Consider the following 14475-nt stretch of genomic DNA (forward strand, 5'->3'; position numbering starts at 1 on the left):
TTTAAAAACCATTAATTAATTGTAAATATGTATAATCTATTAATATTAAGAGAAAAAATGTATGTATATAAATATTCCTACTTATTATTTACTATTTTAAAATTACAAAAAAAAAAAATATTATTGTATAATAGAATATAATCTGATCATTAAATTTGAATGTATTATTATTTAAAAAAAAGTATGTGGCCCAATCTTCACAAAAGGTTGGACACCCCTGTACCAAAATATTTTTGTTTTATGAATTATAATAAGTTTTTATTTTGCATGTTTTGGTATTTCTATCGGCTAAAAATACATATTTTGTAATTCTATAGTGCATAAATGTATGCATATTACAATAGTTTTAAGTGTATAAACATCTGAGCCTTAGCTATTTATAATACAGAATCAGTTAATAATTCTATAGCCTGTGACCCTGTAGGAAACAGCAGATTGAGATTCACTGTTTAAAATTTTAATAAATGTATTGATCTTTCATCAAGTAAAACAGCTCTAAATATAATTATTGTTTTTATTCATATCTACAAAGTGTCACCTAATAATATGACCAATCTTATAAATAATTAGTATTTGGTACAAATTGTAGTAATATCTATTACATTGATATAATTTTGTTGAAAAATGTAGTTTAATTGTAGATACTTCTATAATATGATATGGAAACACCAAGTTTTTACAATCAAATAGTGGGTTTTTTTTTCTATAATAATTAATTTATACACATCAATTGTTTTTGTTTGTTATACAATATTGTTGGTTTTTCTTTTTTTTGGTTTTTTTTTTACAAAACAGAATCAAAAACTAAATTTCATAATACATTTAAAAAAATTATATTTCACACATATAGACCCAAATTATTTAAAACATAAACCTGATACTTAAACCAAAATGTAGTTTACTAAAACAATTTAATATACCTTCCTAAGCAGTTATAATTGTTATAAAAACTAAAAAGTATGTACCTTAAAAAATATATATAAATAATATTATTACATATAAAACTGCATATCTAATTAAATTATTAGTCTCATATGTGAAAAAGTACAACTGTACAACACACATTTATATCAAGTGTAATGGTATAATTTAATAAGATTCTATTTTTTTTTTTTTTTTTTTTTGGTAAATGAAGTTAATCAGAAGAAAAAAGTTAAATGTAGTAATTTTCTTATACAATTTTAATAAGTTGATGTCTTAATTTTTAAACCTTAATGACCAACAAAAAAAAATAATAATAATAACAATTAAAATCCTCATCACAGTAATTGAACAATTTTTAAAATAATATATAATATACAGCATGAATATTAAATCATTTTTTAAATAGGCTATACATTTAATTAATCTCAAGTTACTGGAAAAACTCTTAATTTACTTTCATATAAAATTTAAAATTGAACTGCTTTAATTTCACTTTGTAAAATAATCGAATGTTAAATGTTTGATAAATTAAAAATAGGTAAGATTGGTTTATAAATAAAAAGTATACAATAGAAAAATTTAATGACATTTACAGAAATCAAATCAAAATCACCAACATAATATAATAAGATTAAAGTAGACAACTTTTTTAAATTACAATAAGGTTAGTGTAAAAGTATAAAAGAACAGTTTAATTCGATTGTTTTTAAATAAAAAATTTAAATAAATATGTATTGTATTTAAACTAGAACACATATTTAGTATATTATTAAATCTACGCAAGTCAAATAACTCTCAGTTTATTTTTTTGTAACTATATTCTAATTACCATGAGTCTAGTAGTCTAGAACTAACAGTATTTTATTCAATCACAAAATTAATGTGATTGCCACCTTAAAATGTTAAACAGGCAATTAGAATGAATCCATTTATTGGATAATTAATAAAGATAATATAGTTAAAAGTTCCATTTATATAATAAATTCAAATTTCCATATCCACGAAAATTTACCTTGATTAAGTCTCTCAATAATATATTTGCTAAATGAGCTATTACAAAAATATCATGAGAGTAAAAGAGTAATATCTAAGAAATTCCTTTTTTTTTTACCAATTATGATACAATTTCTAAAATCTAAAAAAATTAATATCTAAAATAAATTAAAATAAAAAAAAATCCATTATTGTATTATTTTTGTATATAAATGGTGACTAAATAGCTTCTCAAATGATCAGTTTGTACTTATTGTGTTTGTGTAAATTGCTGCTGACTGATCGGTGTGTGATTGCAAGTACTTCTCCAGTCAATAGTGTGATCAGTTATTTTATAAAACCTGGTTGACATCTTATTGTATATTGGCAACAACTCATTAGCTTCATTTGACAAAGCCTAAAAAAATTGTTTCAATTAAAGTAATAGTTTTATGAGAAGATCGACAATACCAATTTCAAGCAGAGTACTGTTGGGTTACTATAGAAATTGAAATTAATTTTTTTTAATAATTGTTTTTTCTTTTATTCTTAATTTTAAACATTTTTTTTACAATTATGTAGTATTTCTGGAATAAATGTAAAGTATTTACTTAAGTACAATAATTAAAAGTTCTACTATTACATAGGGTATGATATTTGATGATAAATAATATGTTATGTTTCATAATGAAATGTAATTTAACTATTAACTATGAGTTGTTTACATAATTTTATCTGTGTCTTAGTTTGCTAGTTTTAAAAACCAATGATTTAAATACTATATTACTTCTATAAAGAATAATGTAAAAAGTAAAAATGTCTATAAATATTTAAATTTTTTAAATAAAATTTTTTTATCATTTATTACATAAATTCACTTTTATATTATTACTTTGAGTTTTATAGTTGGAGCCATATTATTTTGCTTTTATTTCTTAAGAAAAACTATGTAAGTAGAGTTTAGGCCTAGCTCATAACAACTTTGATTATACTAACAAATAATTAACATTAAAAATAATATTGAAGATAATAGTTAAGAAATAAATTATTCACAATGCTTTAACTTGAGAAAAAATAATAATTTAATAAATTATACAAAAAACATAGAAATGTTAAGCTAAAATGTTGTATCTATAAAATCATAAAAATATTTATAGCACTGAAACTATAAATAAAATATGTAAAATATTAAGTTCATCTTAGACATAATCATTAAAGCCGTTTCCTCAAGTGCAGTATTTTTTAGTCCTATTTATTTTTTTAAGTGTTATCACTAATTATCTGCAAAAAAATGTAAAAATTGGTTTATCCATAAAAACGTAAAAGCTTACTCATTTTTTTTTCAAGTTACAGCACTTAATTATTAGTTTTTGGATCAGGCTTCTAATACCTTTGATATAATACTAACAAATATTTTATAATTTTTCTTCTTTTATATGTAGACATTACTGGTTTTTTTTTTTTTTTGTAAGAAATAAATATGGAAATTTAAATGTTGGTTTTACTATTACAAATGAATTAAGTAATTAATTGAAAAACTAAATATTGCACTGTATCAATTAGAAGTCAAATAAATTGTTTTTTTAAATAAAATATAAAAAATATATTACTTGGAAATGTAATATTTGAAAATAATTTATTATGTTCTTATTTTATTGTTTTGAATAAATCACCTAATACTAATATTTTTGATAAAAATTGTGAGCTTTTTTATTTAAAATTTAATAAATAAGAGTATACATATTTTATAATTGTATTTCTTTATTCCTATGTTTCAATCATTTATTTCGATAGATTAAAATTAACAATTTTTTGATTACCATGTTGTAATTGAAAACTACAACTATTATCAAACATGATTTAATATTTAATCTTAATAATATAAATTATGTCTTACTTTCAAGTAAATAATGGCCTCGGTACCAAACCCATCACAAGGTAACAAAACTAAATCTCCATGCAAATATCTAGCGTAAAGCCTAGAAATAGGAAGTCCATAACCATACCCTAAAATTGTTAACATCATTACATTAAAAATGTGTATATTGTTTACATTTTATCAAAAAATTTGTTTAAAAATACTTTCCAGCTAATGGCACTGTATGTGCATCTGATTTTGAAGGTTGAGGAGCAGTTGAATACATGTAGTGAAACATACGTTCACTCAAACTCCTTGGAATGCCACCTCCTTGGTCAGACACCTGTCAAGATAATAAAATATTTTTAGTATTTAATTGACAATTGTACATATTTTTAAAATATGTTTTTTTACTTACAAACTTTCATAACATTTATATTATTTCAACTAAAAGTTTAAATTATAACTTAACTTATGTACAAGTATTTGAATTTCTTTATCTATGCCAATAAGTACAAGACCGTTATATTTTTTATTTGTTGTAAGTTGAATCTAACCTACATGCTAAATATAGTATATTAAGAGGACTTCACACCTGAAAATGTTGTTTTCATCTTACGAGTGTGTAAAAAACCAAATTTTAAGCTCAGCAGTTTCAATTTAGCTCTGTTAGCTTAAAATTTAGAATGAATTGACCTCTTATAAAAATTAATTTAACACTATTATCTAGGTTATTATGACAATTGGAAAAAAAGAACAATTTTTAAAAATATTTTATTAATTATTACAAAAAAAAATTATGGCTATCAAGGTATTATTATTAAACACTCGAATAATAGCATAAAAGTATGGAAAGATCTATATAGGGAATATACGGTACTAAAAAGTTATTTTACTAGTATCTCAACATAGGTGTCAAAAAATATATCATAAATTAAATAAAATGTCAAAGGGCTTATCAATAATTGGGTAATAAAATTCAATTTAAGTTTTATTTTATTATTTAGTATCCAAATATAAAATTGAATTTCATAGTAGGTAAGTAAATTTTTTCATTCTATTGACACCCCATAATATTTCAAGTTTCATCATCAATTATTAATATATTTGAAATTTTTTGAAATTGATTGTTCTTTTTTCCGTGGTCTTTTATTCTGTGATTCGGTTATCACAGAGGCTTATTATATTACAATTTTAAAGCAAGTTATGAGTATTTTTTAAATTGTAAATTGTTTGTATATCTTAAAATACTCATAACTTGCTTTAAAATGAATATATTATGATAAAAACAAGGCACTGTGATAACCTGGATAGTAATATTATCTTTAATTTTAATAAGAGGTAAAATCACTCAAAATTTCAAACTAATGGAACTAAATTGGAACTGCTGAACATAAAATTTGGTAGTTACACGCTCGTAAGACGAAAACAACATGTGCAGGTGAGGCATACTCTCTAGGTAATCTCATGTAACCATTATTAGCTAAAGATATGACATGTTAAAATTCATCTTTACAGATGTTATACAATGTTATTAAGTAGATAATAAAATAATAGAAATGTTAAAATAATTATTAATATCTAAAAATAATATTCAAATATAAAGTTAAAAAAAAATAAAAATTTCCACTTATATCAAACAAAAATGATACTATTTACAGTGGAATATTATATTCTATCATCAAAATATAATGATGATTAAAAATATATATAAATTGTAGATATATCCATACCTAAACCAAGGTTATAATAATCTAGAACATAGATACAATATTTTTAAACTTACTTTAACGCAGACATCTTCTTTTCCTTTTACGATTGTTACTTGCAATGGTGGCAAAATATCAGTCTTATGATGCTCAACAGTAGCTCTCATTGAATTTTTGAACAATTCAAATAAAATATGATACAAATGTGATGGCACATAAACAATTTTTATTGGCTCATCATCAGCATCTATAAAATTAAATACAATAAAACATCTAGTAGCATCAATCTTGCATGGTTAAACTTACCAATACTTTTACAGATTTCTAATTCGGGTGAGGTCAAATAATATTGGTCACATAAAAATCTGGCATTCTCGTATGCATCTTTCACAACACTTATCACATCACAATATGGATCAATACATCCAATATGTTGGTGATGGTTATTGTTGTTTATATGGTCACCAAATAATAATGCTTAAGAACAAAAACAAAGAAATAAAATGTAAAAAAAAGAAAATATTTTAAACATTCACTTTAAACTTACTATGCTGGTTAATAAGCATACGAATGCCAATTCGAGACATATAAAAACGATCAAGAAAATATTGAATGCTGTTTTCGGTATGCAAATCGATTTCATGTGAATCTTTTAGCTCTAAAACCCCTTGAGCCATCGTCTGTACAACATCTGAATGACGATTACGAATTTTTACCAATATTTTACAAAATCTAAAAATTTAATAATAATAAAATTGTAAAATAAATAATAAACATTAAATTAGTAAGTTTATTTGTTATTTTTAATTAAACTTCAAGTAGATACAGAACAAATTTTTTTTCTCCAAGGGTGTTTTTTTTAACATACTATTAAAAATTATAAATCTATATTCTATAAATTAATAAATATTTTAAATTAAGAATATTATAATTGAATGAAACTACAATTTATAAATTCATGGAATACATTTAATATCAAATTATACATTTATAACTAAAGTATGTTCATAGATTTTAAATAAAACCATGTTAATAAAAATGAGTAGAATTTATGCTACACAAAATATGCACCATTATTCAAAACTTTATTTAAAATTTTATAATATAACTAGTTTATTTTGTGTAATTTAGCTTGCATTGCTTTATATTACTAATTAAAATGTAGGTATTTATATTTAATTTTAATAATGTTAATATTTTTCAGGATTAAATTTATATTTACTTGTTTAACGTTTGTTCAGTACATCCATCATCAACTTCAAATTCAATCATTTCATTGAAAGATTGAGCGTACCAGTTGTTCACTAAATTCACAGATGGCATTTTCAACAGATTATCTGGTAGCAAGTGAATTTCTTTCATAATATTTGCCAAGCGAACCGGAAGTTCTTTCTTTAAAAATTGATATGACTTTTGTTCATTTGCTTTTAAACCTATATTGATACATAATAATAATAAAAATAACAACATGTAAATATTTGAAAAAACATAAATATACACATGATTAATAAAATAAATCAATATACACAATAATACAATAGTTATCAGTCAAAGTCAATAATTATTGACCTATTTTTTTTTTAAATATTTTGTTGGTTAAAATATATTTGTAATAATAATTCTAATTTTACAAATAAATGTAGCTTCTTTTTATGTGGATGTGGATTGTTGTTTTTTCAGCTTTTGGCTCTTATTTTATTAAATATAATATAATAATTAATTAATATGCTAATAATGTAATTAATTTAAAAGCAATTATTCAACATTATTAATAATATATTATATTAAAATGTTATATTTATACATATTGTTAATATTTTTAATTTTTAATTAATTTCATCATCAGTGAATACGATGATCAAACCTAATTTTTAATACTAAAAATACTTATTAACAAATATTAACATATCACAACATCACAAAAACATAGTAACTTTTAATAAGATAATGTGATCAAGCCTGTTAATTGTAATGTGCTGAAATATTTTAAGTTAAATAAATATTTAAAAAATTAATTTCTAATTGTCCTTAAGTTGAAAAATAAAAATGTTATACTCTAATAAATGAAGCATTATATGTATTGAACAAATACAATCTATATGAACAGAACTCAGTTTAAATCTGAATATGTAGACTATATTCATTAGAAATTTAAAACCTTATTTTGTATTTAAAATTGAATTAAAAAAAAAATAGGAACCCAGTGTACGTTATTACTATTTAAGGCACTGGTAAAAGTAGTGATATACAGGTTACTTATGATTGAACTACAATCACTCAAATATGCAATCTACCAATCTATTAACATTCCATCTGAATTTTTTTTTTTAATTATTAGGTATTAATACTTCCTTAAGTTTTCCATTATATAATCATTTTTCATTTTTTATAACCAAACAATTTTCTTTTTTTTAAATATATATAAGAGCAAATATTTGATAGTTTTAGCCATAAACAGGGCCGTATTTAGGAATTTGACACCAAGGGGCAACAAAAAAAATACGCCTCATTAATCATTATACAAAATATAAATTTAAATTATAAAAAATTAGCCACCGTCTCCTACTCAGCCACTCGGAGCAATAGTACCCTGTAGCTCCCCCCTAAATACGGCACTGATAATAAACTAATTAAAATAATAAAAACAAGAATAATCCACAAAAATATAATTGTATCCTGCCTCTATGGAATGTTAAACATGTGTAAATTTATGCAAGAAAATTACTTAGAAAACCATATAAAAAACTATTTTGAGCTTAAAAACATCTTAGATACGATCAGAATACAATTAATAGATACTAATATAATATTATTGGTATCCAAAAATAAGATTACTAATTTGATAAAAACAAACTAGGTAATAAATTAAATGTTAAATAGCAAAACTTAGAAAAATTATTTTAACTCTGTGTATGGTAGACGTGTTTAGTAAATATTGAGGTAAATATATAATATGTCATTGTGTTATAAATAAAATAGTATTAACTTTCTAGGTCAGTAATAAACTAATAAAATTCATTAAAGTCGACCTTCAAATGATTATAACTGCAGACTGCAATACATTTATCAGTAGTATACCTTGTAAAAAGCTAGGTATAACAATAAAACAATCCTGAAAGTTTAAAATACAAGGAATACCCAACTTAATTCAAATGAATTAATGAAAAAGTAATTATTCTTATAAAATATGTATTTATAATATATGGGCACTTACAAAATATTTACATTTGGAATTCGTAAAATAAAATAAGTGTTTGGACTTAAACATTGAATGAAAAAAAAATATACAATCTCTGATAATATTGTCATAAAATGGTTACTGTTAAGTAATAAACTGAATATAAAAAGATTATAAACGTTTGTACAATGAGAATTATGAGTGACGAATATTAATAATTTTACATCGATAGACATACATATAATACCATTGTTAACTATTGGGAATTCTATGAAAGAAATTTATGGTATCAGTTTAATAATTGTAAATAACTCACCAAAGTCAATGAACTGTTTAATGGATAATGATGATGGATTGAATTGCGAGTAGAAATCCACCATTTTCTCCAGATTTTTTGCCAATCTATAGCCAATCAGTCTCATTTTGGATAATCTTTTTCGGTCAGCAAAATGTAAGTGTTGTATGAGCACTGAACAGTGTACAACCTGTGAATTATTGACTGAGATGAAAAAAAAAACAAGCAAATCAATTAAAATTAATAATGCAGGAACATCGTCTATAACATAACTAATTAAACTTTTAAAAAAAGGATTAAACTCTATATCAACAACTATATACCAGCAGATTACAGGTAGCGAATAAAATTAATTATTTATCAACATTAATGATAACAACGTAAAGTATTGATGTATTTATTAGAAATAAATACATACTATGTGTCTATGTGTGTCTGTGTACTGTACACAATGAATGTATGTATTATATAATATATTTATTTTGTATTAAAATATTATTTATGGTAGGAAGATAAGAGATGAGTCGATGAGTGTATAGAAAATATAATCGAGACTCGAGAGCGGCGAGCGAGGACAATAAAGTTATCGTTCGTGGCGCTATCTAACAAAAACTCATGAAGTCAACTGACTGAAACTGGGCCAAATTCGATTATTTTCACTCGACAATCTTTAGTGTAAACAAAATCGTCATTCGTAATAAATCGTAAGACGTAACATTTAAAATTTTACAGGCTGGTTATTAAAAAAAAATTATAATAGGTATAAAGCTCTCCTGTATAGTTTTGGACAGAATGGCAACTGGCAACAGATAATACCTAGTGATTAGTGTGCAAAGTCTGCTTTAAAAAAAAAAAATCTTTAGATAATAATAATCTCGGATTGCATTTAACGAATGGAAATTAAATATTACGATTTATTTTGTAACGTATTAACATTGTATAACATTATTATACCTATAGTACAGGTGTATCAGGCATGCCTATAACGCTTACTAATTACTATGCCGACTTTGAGTATTTTACAACAGCCAACAATGCATTGCGCCGATATGGACAATTTAAAAATACTAATTTCCGGTGAAAGATGGGCCAGTCCACAAGATAAACGTATTGGGGAAAAAACTTAATTTAGAATATATTTTTAGAAGATAATCAATGAGATTTGGGAATTTAAATCAAGACAAAATTAAAGCAATAGATATCGCGTATGTTATATGTCTAAACTATTTAAAATCAAAACACTTATTAATATTAATTTTTCGGTACCCAATTCCTATACATAATCTGTTTTTTAAATAAACTATACATATTTACGTAAAATACAAATATATAAACTAGTATTATTATTTATTATTAATAAAATAACAACTGTAAATTACTTTATGAATGCATTTAATTATTACAATATTTTGCAGATAAAAGATCGTTAATTTTTATATTAATTTTCAGATATGTTTAAAACCATCTTAAAATTCGACCATTTTGAGATGTCATTATGTTTTTTTAAAATTGAAATATTATAATGACTAAAAGACCGACAAACACGATCGTGAATCGAATTATCCTCTTTTGATTCGTTAACGCAGCTTCACTATGATTTCAGGCATAAACTAACCGTGACGGAAACACGTACGCGGCCAAGGTCTCTTTCTCTCCTTCTCCCATCTCTCTCTCTTTCGCGCGCTCTCTTTCTCTCATCTCTCTCCTCTCTCGGTCATTCACTCTCTGTATACTCATCCCGTACTTTGTAGTTATATAAACATAATATGACGGTAGATAATAAGTACCGTGCATGGCGCGTCATGAACTGCAGTGTTGTAAACTGTCGAGAATTATTCAAACACGAAAAAATGTATCTTTTTACTTTAGAGTAATGCAATTAAATATTAGACTAGAGACGGCCTGAAATGATAATTAGATGCAAACCATACAATGACACGTTCAGTTGACACAAAAAAATAGTAATCTTACCAGTATTATATATAGTTTAGTTGTAAAATATCTAAAAACGTTATTAATGCACCGCGTAGGTGTCCAAAAGTTAGTACCTATGTCCTATATCCACAGGCGTGCGCACAGTGGCAGCAGAGACAGAATATGCTGCCCTTGAACTTTCTCTGAGACTACCGCAGCCAGCAAATATTGAATAATAGGCCTCGGTAAAATTATATTTCCAAAAACGATGACCATTGTAGGTAAAAAAAATAATTATTTTTTTTTTTTTTTTTGGTCAAGTATAGATAATAGATAAATATTTTATGATAGGAGAAATCTAATGAAAAAACAAATGCTATGATTTTTAATCGTTTTTAATATTATAATTTGTGGTCAACAAATCGAAGAATAAGCTGGGTTTTTAACGTTTTTGTCATGACGCTTTCGGCCCACCGCATTTTACAACTTTAATTGTATACCATATTATTATTTGTTACCAATTATTATTTCTTTAATTATTATTATTTAAAAAAAAAAAAAAATAAACATCTTGAGTTTTGTACCTTCAGTTTCAATGTAATTATTTTTTAAATAAACATTTTATATTGTTATTAATGTTATTTTATTTTATTATACTATAGATAAAAAATATGAACTATATAGGCTTTAAGTAGCTTAGCACCTTACTGAACGATATTTTATCAAAAAAAAAAAACAAATAACCAACACAATTTTAATGTTGACACCCAATACTAAAAAATGTAAAACTATGAGCGGGCATCAATGGCGAATTAAAAGAAAAAGCCGAATTAATCTGTCTCTTGCTGCTCCTGAAACCGGAGACTGCGCACGCCTATACCTATATCATGTATGAGACTGCGTAATTCGTACAATTCTGAATATTAAATCGACTTATGCATGCAAGCACGATATATTTAAGACTTGACGACGGATATTCGTGTTACTGTATTGAAATAAAATATGTTATTAGTTATTACTGTTATTAGGTAGGTACTCACTACTCACCAACTAGTCAGCCGCCACCATCAAGTCAACGTATAGTTAACGTATAGGTAACGTCAATTGACAGCGTTACAGCGAAAAAGATTATTACAATCGTATAGATCGAAAACAATACTATATATTTAGAGCGATATATCTCATACCTACGTAAATAAATATATATTATTTTATTATACGATTCCAATCATTATTCTGTCATACACAACCACGAAAAACGCACAAACTATATAATACGAAAATCGAAAATCGATGTATACAATTATTATGATACTTAAAATCGATTTTGAACGATTTCTGAAGGTCGGAGCTACATCAGTCGTATAATATAGCTTAACACATTTTGTACAAGCTACTCGTCGTCCGTCGAGGTCGAGGCACTATATCCTGCTTGCAGTATGTGTTGACACTTTAATATCAGTTACCATTTTTCATAGATAATTATCTATGGTATTTTAACCACGGTCGTGGTAGGGCATTCGATCTTAAGTGGCGGTAGACTGGTGCATGGCGGCGTATTAGTATATTATTGTGTTCGGAAGACCTCTTCAGCGGATATATTATTATATCAGGTGCACGTCACAATTAGATATATTTATATATTATGTTAAACGTTTTAAATTTCAAGTTTTTAAAATGTATGTACAAGCCACCGAGATAATAATATATAAGTACCTCATATCTAATAACAAACAGCAAACAGTTAAATTAGTATAAGAAAAAAAACGTATAGTGTAAATCTTATGTTTTTAAATTACAATAAAATAGGAAATTCGTTTCACGAATTCGAGTAAAATAATATCCAATATTGCAAAAATTTGGATTTCAAACGCGTTAACTTCAAACTGCTTAAAAGTAATCTTGTATTGTACTTCATTTTGAAGCTTATTTAAAATTTTTTATCGACACTCATTTAAAAAAAACTATTAAAAATCAAAAATTTCATAAGCCTATAAATAGCTCAACATATGAGTCAAGACTCAAGATACTTTGAAAAATTATAGTGTATGAAAAATGTCAAAAATACTAATATAATAATCATTCAGAGAAATTTTCATTTATCTTCGGTAGTTTTCTACGGCAAAATAATTACGATTAAATACAAATTTGGTAACACTTTTTTGTTCAAATTCTCATGATAATTTTCATTAATTTCAATAAAAAATCAATACAGGTATACAGGATACAGCTAATGATATTTAATTTACATATTTATAGACTTAATGTGTTTGAAGTACCTATGAAATATTTCACAAAAACGTGAAACATTTCAAACATTAAATTTTTTTAATACAAATGTTAATGATTATTATTTTTCAATTATTAGTTATATCGTTCAAGAGTTCTAAGTATAATCATTGATATTAATGGAATATGAGTGCTGTGGTTGACATATTACTATTAGTAGGTAGGGTTGCCATACGTCCCGGAAAACCGGGACTGTCACCAGTTTTCAACTTTGTGTCCCGGTGTCACGAAAAATGTTTTCGGGGCGCCTATATGTTCCGGTATTAGGAAAAAATGTTTAGTGTTTAGTGTTTAATTTTGACAATTTTTTTTTCATATAATAATTGAAATCGAGAGTCAAAATGTTATTGTTAGAGATAACAAATAATTGATAAATCCATAAGCTAAATATAAAATAATATCGGGAATATTCGAGGACAACAAACGAGTCGTGTGGCACTGTGCAGTTTAAGTTTTATTTTTATATTCGATCGATAATCAAACGTCCATATCCATACGGGTGATACAGAGGCAGACTAATGACTTTTATATCAGTAGAACATACTACATAGGTCGTAGCCTAGATTGTTCGTTTTTATTATTTTATTTGTTATTATGGCACCAAAAAAAAATGTCATTTTCGTGACGAATTTAATATTGTTAATTATAATTAAACAATAAATTTAAAAAAAAGTTTACATTATTAATTTGTTACAGTTATAACACTATAACCTATTGTCATTTTTTTTATACTCACCCAATGGTTTATATAATTTAATGATATTTATTTCTATTTGTATTTACTTTTTGTCTGTCCCGGTTTTGTTTGATGAAATTATGGCAACCCTATTATTAGGTCTTGTTTTCGTCTATTTATAACGAAACTTGGTTATTTTTTCGGGAAGTTGCTTATTGTCGTCGATAGACGACAATGCAATGATGGTACTATTATTGTGACTAAATAACATAAATAAAAATAATATTTTTCAAGTTATTGACGGCCAATACTTTATTATCGCAATCCTTATCTAACCGTTTTAAATTATAACTCGGGTATAACTGTATAAATTTATAACAAGAAAAATAATATGCACGGTTTATTTCCATAAAATTATTATACTATATATATTACTGATTTATCGTAATTCGTAATAATATCAATTATCATTGGTGTACCAACTACGTTTATAGAGTGCACAAAAATAGATGAGCTGATGAACATGAAATAATATTGTATATTTTTAATATTAATATATTATGTTTGCTGTTGCTGTAGTGCTGTCTATAGTCTATAGATATTAAGATATAATATAAATATGTTAACTAAATAATAATCCTATTAAAACTTTGCTACATG

At 24.8% G+C, this 14475-nt stretch overlaps 1 protein-coding gene across 5 annotated transcripts; it reads right to left on the bottom strand.

Moving 5' to 3' along the window:
• Positions 1 to 496: 496 nt before the first annotated feature.
• Positions 497 to 12247, bottom strand: Pdk (pyruvate dehydrogenase kinase). 5 transcript variants are annotated; one of them, XM_089218164.1, is made up of 9 exons: positions 11898 to 12247; positions 8958 to 9126; positions 6686 to 6896; positions 6011 to 6195; positions 5770 to 5940; positions 5541 to 5710; positions 3982 to 4097; positions 3794 to 3902; positions 497 to 2314 (listed from the first exon to the last, which is right to left on the bottom strand). In XM_089218164.1, the coding sequence occupies exons 2-9, from the start codon at positions 9061 to 9063 to the stop codon at positions 2168 to 2170; spliced, it is 1215 nt and encodes a 404-aa protein (XP_089074290.1). In that variant the 5' UTR covers positions 9064 to 9126; positions 11898 to 12247; the 3' UTR covers positions 497 to 2167. The 5 variants fall into 5 exon arrangements, with proteins under 5 accessions (XP_089074290.1, XP_089074291.1, XP_089074292.1 ...); XM_089218165.1 differs by having other exon boundaries at positions 8958 to 9140; XM_089218166.1 differs by lacking the exon at positions 11898 to 12247 and adding an exon at positions 10316 to 10333.
• Between the last annotated feature and the right edge of the window lie 2228 nt (positions 12248 to 14475).

The sequence above is a fragment of the Diuraphis noxia genome, unplaced genomic scaffold, assembly GCF_037042655.1.
Source record: "Diuraphis noxia isolate RWA-SAM2 unplaced genomic scaffold, SU_Dnox_SAM2 contig0001, whole genome shotgun sequence".
Taxonomy (NCBI): Eukaryota; Metazoa; Arthropoda; class Insecta; order Hemiptera; family Aphididae; genus Diuraphis; species Diuraphis noxia.

Coding starts and splice junctions, on each gene's coding strand:
- Pdk (XM_089218164.1), bottom strand. CDS start 9,063: ATGAGACTGATTGGCTATAGATTGGCAAAAAATCTGGAGAAAATGGTG. Junction 6,196..6,685: donor ACTGAACAAACGTTAAACAA/GTAAATATAAAT, acceptor TTAAATTTTTAG/ATTTTGTAAAATATTGGTAA. Junction 3,903..3,981: donor CATACAGTGCCATTAGCTGG/AAAGTATTTTTA, acceptor AACAATTTTAGG/GTATGGTTATGGACTTCCTA.